Below are 10724 nucleotides of genomic sequence, written 5' to 3'. Positions count from 1 at the left end.
CAAGCCTACTATTTGAACAATCCTATGTTATTCCCTATTCTATAATTCTCTTTAGTGAACATCTTATTTTTGTGTACTGTTTCATCATGAAGTAGTCCCATGCCTACAGCATAGGATCCACAGGATTTTGTGGAATAAAATCCAATTTTTCAAGAGTGAACATTTGCTTCTCAAATTATGATATAATAACTCTAGTCACAGCTTGGGAAAAGTGAGCCTAAGTAGGAATATTTTTAAATTTATAATGGTGAAAGATTCCTTAGATGAATAATTTTAATAGAAATTAAAGAAAGAGGTATTCTGGGAATCTGAATATTCTGAACCTTTCTCCCCAAGAGTTCAAAATATTAAGCAACTTTACATGTTTAGTTGTCCTGTAAGGGCCTTTCTTTTCTAAAACCCATTTTGGGGGAATAAAGCAACATGTGAACACCATGTCTGAAACATTTTATTCATCTTTCTGAAAGTAAATATTTCATAATACAAAACTATTCAGGTTTTCCAAAAGTCAAACAAACAAGGTAAAGAAAGGAAGAAAAGGAAAAACTGGTGAAACCCATTTTTCCTTTAAATTTTCCTACCTTTTCCCCAGGTCCTTTGCACTGCTATTCTGGGACATCCAGAACTTTATGTCTTTCAGGTCTGCTGTTGTCATCTTAAATAAATGGCCTGTTAAGAACAAGGATGTGATTAGCTATGAAACAATTGGTGTAAGCTTGGCAGGTTACAATAATTGGATATAGATGGTTCCATGAACCATCCGTCTGTGTTTGCCTTTCTGGAAGAGGAGTTCCTCTTTCTGTCATGCAGGCTGAGGGGACAGTGTGCTCCTGGTAAAGCATTCCCTGGGGATGCTTCCACTTGTGTTCAAACAAATGTGAGCAGAAGCCTCCTTCAGACCTTCTGGCTTAACATAAGAAGATTCGGGATAAAGCTGATAGGGATAATGACCCTGAGAGCAAAGTTTGTGTGCACACCCTCATCGCCATTAACTTTTTAACCCGCATGTGATCCTCATACTTGTAGGACTGGAGTGTGAAGGGATCTCTAAAGAATATATACATCATCCTTTCTCTCTTTTTCTCAAGGCACATTGGGCAGGTTGGTTCAACATACTGATAAACCAGTCAACAGAGTTTGTGCCAATTCTCATGCTTCTTACTTGGTACTACTGTAATGGTTAAGAACTATCAGGAAATTGGATGTATGAATGGAGTGTAGGAAATAATACATATAGTGAGTTTCTTTAAATGTTTTCTATAACATATCTGTGTTGTGATGGTATTAGACTACACTTCTATCATGTTTTAGTAGTCTGTACTGACTTGAACAGCTGTAATGTTATGAGATCACTTAACCAGTGCTTGAGAAACTGTCTTAGTTCTTCTGTTGCTTTCTTGATGGGCTTTCAAACACTTTGTGTTAGCATAGGATATAAAGTTTTGTAAAAAAATGTGCTAAATATATCACTGACTATCAATTCATGTACAAGAAATGATAAATAGCTCTCTTCCCCCTCATATTTTTCTTTAAATTGCAAATTCATGAAGGTCTGTCATAATTACATGTGTCATTCAAAGATTTAAATGCATTACATTCTATGTACGTGACTTGATAAATGAACATTAGTCTAGAGGAGGTGGGACAAACCTGCTATTTCACGGTACGGTGCAAACAGACTTCGATTTATGCATTCATCTCTTAGTTCCAAATGATTATTGATTGCATAAATAAGTAGGCAATTCTTCTCTTTCAGAACTTTGCAGAAAACACCATGAATGAGCTCCTTGGCTGGTATGGTTATGATAAGGTTGAATTAAAAGATGGAGAAGATATTGAATTCAGGAACTACCCTGCAGATGGGGAGAGCCGACAGCACATTTCTGTTCTCAAAGGTAATGACATTTAATGTTCCTTTGTTCATGCAAAGCAGGATTAACTGTAACCACTTGCCAGAATTTGCTTATGTTGTAATTTTTGTTTATCCTGTCACTGTTTTAAAGGTGACCTCAAATGTATCCACAGCTATGATTTCTGGCAGATAAAGTCCTGAAGAGCAGTACCGAACAAAACAATAACTATTATGCATATATAAATTTTCAAGAGCCATATTTCTACCTCAGATAATCAGCTGTCATAAAGCTGTAATTCAAATGGCTACCAATTGGTGTAAAAATCCAGGATAAAAAGCAAGCACAATATTTCCCCTCTGCCTGCACTGCCCTATGCAGCCTTTTCTCTGTGAAACCCTTTCTTGCAGTTTTATTTGATAATGAGAATAATTGGTCGTTTAAAAGTTTAATAGATGCCTGCAGTAAACAATTGAGTATTAAGTTCAAATCTATCAAGCCCCTCATCCCCCTTTAACTTTCATCACCCATTTAAGTCTATCATATCACAATACATCAGTGACAGAAGGCACAACCTTGGTAGGATCTGGACTTTCAGCCTATCTTTCCTGTATACCCTTTGCTGTGTACAGCCAGCTGGAATGTGGCTCCACACATTGTTGTTTTCTTGCTAATCTATCGTAATTTCTAGAAATGGAGAATCAGATAAAACAGTACTGCTGGGCAGATGTAGTGCATTACAGCTGGGCAAATTTTTCCACCTTACTTGCAAAGTTCCAATGGGCAAGTTCTGTGCAATTGTTCATTTGACTGATTGCCTGTGCTTGGGGGTTATGGCCACAGTCGTTATTATTGCTCTTTCCATCCCTGCCACTTTAGGTAGCCCAACTATTTATCTGGCTTATTTTATTTATTTTCATTTTATTCAGCATGATTTTATTTTATTTCTTTATAGTTTATTCAGTATTATTTTATTTTCATATCCTACTGCTTTTCCTCTTGCAAAGAACCCGCAGTGGTTTACATGATTGGCCTCCTCCAGCTCCTCTATTTTATCCTCACAGCAACCCTGTGAGGTAGGGCTGCTGAGAGTCAGTGACTGGCCCAAAGTCACACAGTTATCTTCCTGGGAAATAGAATCCAGGTCTTTTTAGTTGTATTCCAAAACTTTGATGGGTACATTATGTAGAATGGCAGGGTAAGTTTCTAATGTCATATTGAAGTGCAGTATGGGTGTGTGATAAATTTCTTATACAACTAGTCTTAGTCCAAGGAGGTTTCTAGCCATATGTTTATTTAAATATATAGGCTAGTACCATCTCTGTTCTAATATATTTTATAATTTATTGTGTTTCTTTTACAGAAAATTCTTTGCCAAAAACAAAATTACCTGAAGACAGTGTTATTTCATCATACAGTATAAACACAAGCTATCCAGGGCTCACCACAGGAAATGGACTCTCTGACTCACCAGCAGGGTCAAAGGAGCATGGAAATGTTCCCATCATTGTCCCATTAATTCCACCACCGTTCATTAAGCCACCAGCAGGTAAAGTCACTTGGTTTGGAATAGTCTCAGGAAGAACATACATCAGATAGTATTTCTGTATAGAATGTTGTCAATTATAAATGACCAGAAGACCTCAGAACAGCAGAAACATAGAAATACTCCTTACAAAATAGACTGATGGCACAATTGTATGCATGTCTACTCAGAAGTAAATCAAATGCATTCAGTGGTGCTTACTCTCAGAGAAGTGTGCATAGGATTCCACTTTGTGTTACTTTCATTTAGTTCCCAATGAATCAATGAAAGTTGAATGATGACCTCACTAGTCCAACTGATTTTGGTGAGACTTAACTGCTGTTGACTGAGTCTGTGTCAGTGTGTCAATTAATCAAGCTATGCAGTTTTATGTTTTGTTGATTTTAGTGCAGAGGTTTTGACACAACCTTAATTCTCCCATTAAAATCCACAGAGCTTACAGATGCCTAATTTCGGCTGCACTGTGCCTATCTATTGCCTCAGGCCCTGAGAAGAATCTTGTACCTTTTAGAATACAATGCAAGATAAAATCTGACCAAACACAACTTTGCACTCACTGTACTACTCTGACAGGAAGAGCCATACCTGGTGAAAGATTTGCTTTATGGAAAGAAAAAAAGAACCTTCTGAGAGTTCATTCACATAATTAATCAAAACCTGGCTAGCTGTTGCGGTTTTCTAAAGTCTGGTTGGCAACTTGAATATCAGACAAGCTGTATGAAGGCTCCACCTGGCCGACCTCTCAAGACTTGAACAGCAGAACCACATTAGTATTTATTAACCTTCTTGGGATATTATAATGCCTTCAAATTCCACAAAATCTTTGTTTAAGCACTTTCACAAAGTTATTCTAAAAATAACTCAGTGGCATGAACCCAAATCACTTCAGTGGAGTTCATAGCAGGAGACTATATTCAGGGTTGGCTGAAAGTATTTAAGTAATGTAATGGAAGATGGTCAGAATTAAAAACAAATGTAAGCTAAACAACCATGGGGGTAAAATTAATATAATGTGTGTGTCATATTGATAAACTTTTCCAGGCAACTGTTGTTGCAGTCCATACAGAAATCTCTGCATTCATTTCCGAGAGGTGCGACAAGCATATACGTGTACTTAGATCTCTGTCCCAGAGAGACTATTTCAAAATGCTTTGGATTGTATCCAACTATTCTGTTCTATTGATGGAAGAGCTTCCACAAAGGATCAGGGAGGAAGATCATTCCTCTTCTTTCTTCACCTTCCCGATCTGCCCAGAGGCTTGGGGATCCCTCTACAGCAGATTTGGGGGGACATGGGGGGAGAGAGGAAGGGGAAATTCTATAACATTTCACTCATGCAATCTTGGATTGTGCCCTTTATGTTTTCCTGACTTTCTTATCTAAAGCAATTCTCTTCCATCTGGTATTTCTCATGGTTTATATGATGTATACACTGGTTGCTGTTTTTTATAAGCTGCAAAAGTTACAGTTATGGCTGCAGTAGGGTGTTTAATTGCTATGTTATTATTTACTGTTGTATACACAGCAATAATGCTGAATTGAAATAACAGCAGGCTCTACTGTGTATCTGTTTAAGTCAATGGCAGTTTTGTTGCACTGTATAGACTTAATTGAAGAAAAAGACTTAACATATCCTCAGCTTTCATCAAGTAATATTGCAAAGACTCTGTGGAAGAATTTAGGAACTACAGAAACGAGCAGTCTTCTTGGCTGGCCCATGTCAGTGAAATTTAGGGTGGTCAAGTGAGTCAAGAACTGGACTCAAATGTAGGAAATCTGGGCTTAAGTCTCAGAGTCCACACGATAGAGACAGATCCAGATCTGCTGTAGTCAGGTGGGAAATGGGAACAGAATTTGAACAGAAGCGTGCAGGGCAGGGAGTGTTCCAGTCTTCTTGGTACCTGCAGGTTACCTCCCCACAACATCTCCTGCTGGTCTTCTGACACTTGACGTGAACTAAGCAGACAGAAACTCAACAGGGTGGATGAAAAGGGAATAAAATATTGGGCAGAGGCAGAGTTCAGTGTCCCTTTTCCATGTGCCTCTGTTGGGAAAAGGGTATGCATAGCTTTCTCTCTGGATCTTCAGAACTTATTTTTGCTTGCAGCTTCTCTCTGCAACAAAGCCTTTTCTTTTGTAACAATTTTAATATGTGTCTGTACTTGACCATTAACTTTAATAATCATCATTGTCATCCAATCACACTATTTTGGAACTGATTGCTACAATAGTGTTCTACATGGGTTTGCTGTTATTTTTCTTCATGTTTCAATATAGGTTGCAAACTCTTCATTTACTATTTATCTCCTTTCCTTTTTTTTTTAATTTCCTGCTTTCTCAAACACTGTTTCTTAGCTGTGCCCTTTCTAGTTTGCTTTTCCAAATACAACATGATGGGCTCCTGCTCCTAGCTTTGTTCTCTTGCCTTTCCTTGACCTGGTTTGCACAATCACCTTGGCTTCAACAACACCATTTGCCTAATTATCCTTCTTGGCACAGCTTATCATGCCATCTGAAAACCCCTCAAACAATCCTGCAGTGTACAAACCAGGTGTGTGGAATAGAATCCCCTTACCTCTCAATTTCCTTTCCTTGTGTTATCTTTCTTAATGACCAGCCGAGAGCAAGGCCATATGATGGTCATGCCTGGCCTTGCCATGTGCCATTAAAGCTACCTACTTCAGGCAATGCCCCGAAGCTGAGGAAATATGAAGACAGGAACTAGTGTTTGAATGGTGCAGTCGGACTTTGTAAGGTCCTGACTGTAGCAGGATGCTGAGGTACAATTTGAACTCTGCTTCAAGAAGCAAAGTGTCAGGTAGGCACTGGTCTCTCTTCCTCTTCCTCTCCCTTTCTTGGTTTTACCTTAAATAAGCATGGGCATTTAATAATAAATGATTATGAGTTTGGACACATTGCATTAATGACAGTACGGTTGTATCCAACTGTGTATTTTGCTGGAGCAAAGTTTCCATCACTTCTGGACACCAGTTTTTATTCTTGTACAAGTGCTTTGATTGCGCTTGCACACATGCTTGTCTAAGCCATTGCTTCAATGCTTTCACAACTATGACTTCATTACACTATCACATAATCTGCACTATTGCCACAACTCACTGTGGCTTATTTAAATTGTGCTGGGTTATGATGCCTACACATGCCAGTTTGCCAATTCATGCACTCTTGCATGGCTTCTCATGTTATTTAAACAATCCTACAACAAACCAAGAGCTCTGGCTGGTTTATTAACCACTCCAGTAAGCCATCTTTGTTGATTTCACCTGATACGAGAAGCTGCACCCCTCCAAGGTAATTATGTACATCAGTCTGGCATGTGACTGGTGGTTAACAAGCCGCCATGTTTTGTCAACCACCCTCATGTCATGCAAATTGTGCATATATATTGCTCGTGATAGTTGCCCATGTTCTATCAGTGCTTTCATAACTTCTAGCAGAACACAGAGCCACTAGCTGAACATTAACACATCTTGTGCTTTTTCGAGTCTGCAGGGTATAAAATACAGTTATGCCTTTTTAGAATGGTTGCCTCCATTTCCAAAATAGATTTCTTGCACCATATATATAAAATTCCTTTTCCAGGACCAAGATCATGGTCTATATAAGGTTTGATTAGCAGAGAGGCAGATTTCTACCTCTTATATCTTTTCTTGCATGTGTGAGGTTCAGATCGTCTCTCTCATTATCCAAGAGCCAAGTTGAGCTCAGCATACACTATAGATTTGAGCATACACACCTTCTCCTTTCCCCCTTTCATTCCTTTCCCCCATTTTTCTTCTATTTATGGATGAAAGAAACATGGTTCAAAACAAAAGGAGAGAAAAGAGAATGATAAAACAGGGTACAGGTGACTTTCCTGAGATCTGGGTTGTATACAACGGAAAGAAGACCACCTCTTGTCTAAAAACTTAAATTTGAAAGCTACTCCTAACATCTTCGTATTTCCCTTAACTGGGAAGAGGGAGACAGCTTCAGGGAGCCAAGAAAGTAAGTTTGTACCAGTTTGCTTCCACAGAAATGGGAAAAGCGGGGAGATATTTCTTTTACAAGAGTGGCCTTATCCTGCTTCTAGTTAGACTTCACATTTTACAAAGGCCTTTCCTTTCCTTTTCCCTGGCTTCATTTTGTCTGGTTGCTAACGCCCTGTTCCTCTTCACAATTATTTTGCAATGGGAACCGTGGTGCACAAAAAGGAGTATGGCTTTAGGACTGAGGCTTGTGTAGAATGAATTGTACTGTGTGTGTATGTCTGGGTAATATTTTCATCTTCCGTTCAGGTAGCAAAATGACAAATGGCTGGGGCTGCACTAAGCTGTGGGTATGAAGCATATTTGTAATATGGCATTTCTGACTGTTCATCAGATTATAGCTTTCTAGCACACAGAAAATTTCCAGAAGCAGTGGCTCTTCAAAAGTAATGTGTTAACCTAAATTAGGAAGCTCCAAGAGATTACCAAAAGATTAGTTTCCTAGAGATTAGCTTTTGAAAGGAAACATGCTATATATTTGCAGTAATTCCATATATTCAAGTATGACAGGCTTTTCCTATTAAATCTTTTTTAAAAGGTTTTTAAAAAGTCTGACCACTGTAGCTGAAGCGCATAATTAGTATCAAAACCAGCTTGAAGGCAACCCAGTCTGTTTCAGAGGAAGGGGCCCCAGTACTAACCACTATGTAGTTTCTATCTTTTCCTCCTTCATAGAAATTTTATGGAAAGAAAAAAGAATGGGAGTGCTGGGAAAACATGGGAGACTTACAAATGGAATGCACTGATGCCTGGCTTGCCTGTAAAGTTCCACAATTCTGGCAATGCAGCTGCACAATAAATGCCTCATCTGGAAGAAACCCACAGTAATAACTGGAGAAATCCTAGCGGGAATGTGGGGGTTTCAGCTTCAAATTAGAAAAAGCAACATAATAGGAAGAATAAGACAATTTTTCATCATTAATCATCTGAAGGCACAATGCTATGCAAATGATGGCATCCTAAACTTAGTTAGAATACAGTCCAGTGCTGACTGGGGAATGCTGGGAATACTAGGACTTTTTTCTTGTCTAAGCAGGCATAGGGTTCCATCCTTGAAGTATTTGCTGGTATGTTATTTAGTTGGATTCCATGACAATCAACATATTAGGAAAACCCATTAATTAAAGTTTCAGCTATTCATTATGTAAAAGATATTTTTATGTCTTGGTAGGGAAGATGCAAGGTAATTATCAACTAGGGATGCCAGCTGATTAAAGACTTTTTAGTTGACTGATTACTTGCTTTTTAACCAATTAATTGATTAATGTTAATATTTTTGCAGGTTACTAGATCCTCAGTGTGGATACTTAAGGAGGTGTGGGATAACTTGCCATGTTATTAAATAAAACATAGCATTCATTGTTTAAAGGGAAAATAATAATCGAACACTTGAAGTTTCCTTCATTCTTTTGGAAGCTAGGTTTACTCCCTCACATTTTCCAAATGGCAGACCATTCTTTGGGAAAAGTTCCTTATTCTCCAGTGTACATCCAGCAAACTATAACCAGTGAAGAAAGGCCTGCATGCACAGACCAGTTCATTGAACTCAACCTAGAAACTATTAATGAGAACCCTCCTTTTGAGTAACCCTGGGCCCCACCCCTCTGGGAATGCCCTTCTGGAACTGGGAAAGCTTCTTAGCTGTATGTAGCCCCTCTAGTTAGCAAGTTTTTCTCTCTGAGTCATGCATTCAGGATCACACCAGGCTCATCTGGCTCATGTCCCATGGTGCCTCCTAGCACCTGCAGCCTCTGATTGTTCTCAGGATCTGCCTGAACATCTAGAAACGGTTGCCTTAAGACAAGCTCTTCTGGCTCTTCCTTCTCTATATCTAGAGCTCCTATTTGCCAGGGCTCATTCTTCCGTCTGAAGAGTCTGTGTCATCATGGCCCTGAAACGTGGGCCAAGAACAACTGATTCTTTCATCCCAGGCACATTATGAGAATAACATACGAGAACCCAAGCAATCCTACCCTTCACTCTCAAGCGTGCTGATTAAAAAGCATCTTTATCCATTAATATTATTTGCCACTGATTAATTATCCAAACCAATCAAAACTTCCAGCCTTATTGTTAATCTTTCAGATTCAGCAAGGGCAGTCAGATCCCATTCTAAGTGTAGCTATTGTGGTACAAAGAAAGGTGGCAACTTTGTAAAAAGAGTGGTGTCCTTTGTGAATTAAAGTAATGCAGAACTGCCTATCGTATGTTCTTTGTGCATAAAGCCACTCTCACCCAACTTGCTGTGGCCTTTTGTTGGCGCAATTTTTGCTGAAGTTGGGCAAAAGAGATAAAGTACCCCGTCTTTATGAAGGAGTTCCCAGGAACCATGGGCTTGCTGACCTGTCTCTCAGACTTTCCTGAGATGATCCCACGCCTCTTATGAGAAGAAATTGTATGGTCTATCCAAAGTTAGATGCTGTAAGCGAAGGTGCTAAATTTTACAAACAACATACTTCTGCCAGCAGAAATGACAACTGCTTATAGAGTTTCCTCTTTCTTTCTGACCCCTTTTAAATGTTTGGTAGAATTTATCTTGAGTCTCAGCATTTCTACAGTACTTTGCACTGAAATCAGCGGGACATAAAATGACTGCACTGTACCTAAAAAAGCTACTTTTCTGATTGTTACTGGCATACACTGGAACAGTGGAGCAGAGCATATGAATGGGACCATTACCAGCATTTAGAATGCTTAACATTCTAAATTTAGAAGAGATAATTATTTTTGTTTCAGAGAGCATTCATTTGTCCTTCTTCTCTTTGTCAGGTATGTCTTTTCAAATTCAACGTTTTAAAAATGCCAGCTAATAGTAAAGGGTAAAATCTAGTGTTTGTGAGTAAAAGGCAGCTCAGACAACAAATCTTAATCCCCTCTGTAACTTCGTCACAGCTTCTGCATAAGGTGGGGAGAGGGTGCTGAACATTTTGGGAGCTGTCTTGTGGCATATAGTGGAAGAAAGGAGTTGCTTGAAATCAGATGAAGGCTTTCACCATGCCGATGGAGTTCCCAGTTTTAGCAATACTCCTCTTCCACTACCACCAGGGATGAGGCCATTAACAAAGTCCTGTAGGCTCTTCCGGATATAATTTTCAAGGAGTACTGGGGGCTGCAGCTGTGAGGAGGGGAAGGGGATGATCCATGTTGCAGCCTGCTCTCTGTGCATGCAAAACTGGATTTCAGCCAAAGCCTGTAAACTTGTAAATCTGGCAGGTTACCGTTCTAAAATTCTCTCTCATTCTCTCTCTCTCTCATTCTCTCTCTCTCTCTCTCTCTCTCTCT

At 39.1% G+C, this 10724-nt stretch overlaps 1 protein-coding gene across 3 annotated transcripts in view; it reads left to right on the top strand.

The window, feature by feature from the left end:
• The window catches only part of LOC123021805 (sine oculis binding protein homolog), a 168458-nt gene that overhangs the window by 20467 nt on the left and 137267 nt on the right, over window positions 1–10724 (top strand). For all 3 annotated transcript variants that reach the window (XR_006414409.1, XM_044426938.1, XM_044426925.1), the window contains exons 2-3: window positions 1757–1895; window positions 3214–3399. Coding sequence is in view for 2 of the 3 variants with exons in the window: in XM_044426938.1 (XP_044282873.1) it covers window positions 1757–1895; window positions 3214–3399 (325 nt within the window). In the remaining variant the exon portion in view is untranslated. The remainder of the gene's footprint in view (window positions 1–1756; window positions 1896–3213; window positions 3400–10724) is intronic.

The sequence above is a fragment of the Varanus komodoensis genome, unplaced genomic scaffold (assembly GCF_004798865.1).
Source record: "Varanus komodoensis strain SLA01 unplaced genomic scaffold, ASM479886v1 scaffold1, whole genome shotgun sequence".
In the NCBI taxonomy this organism is placed as follows: domain Eukaryota; kingdom Metazoa; phylum Chordata; class Lepidosauria; order Squamata; family Varanidae; genus Varanus; species Varanus komodoensis.
Note: the sequence above shows the minus strand (reverse complement) of the source record. Positions and strands in the feature narration are given on the sequence as shown.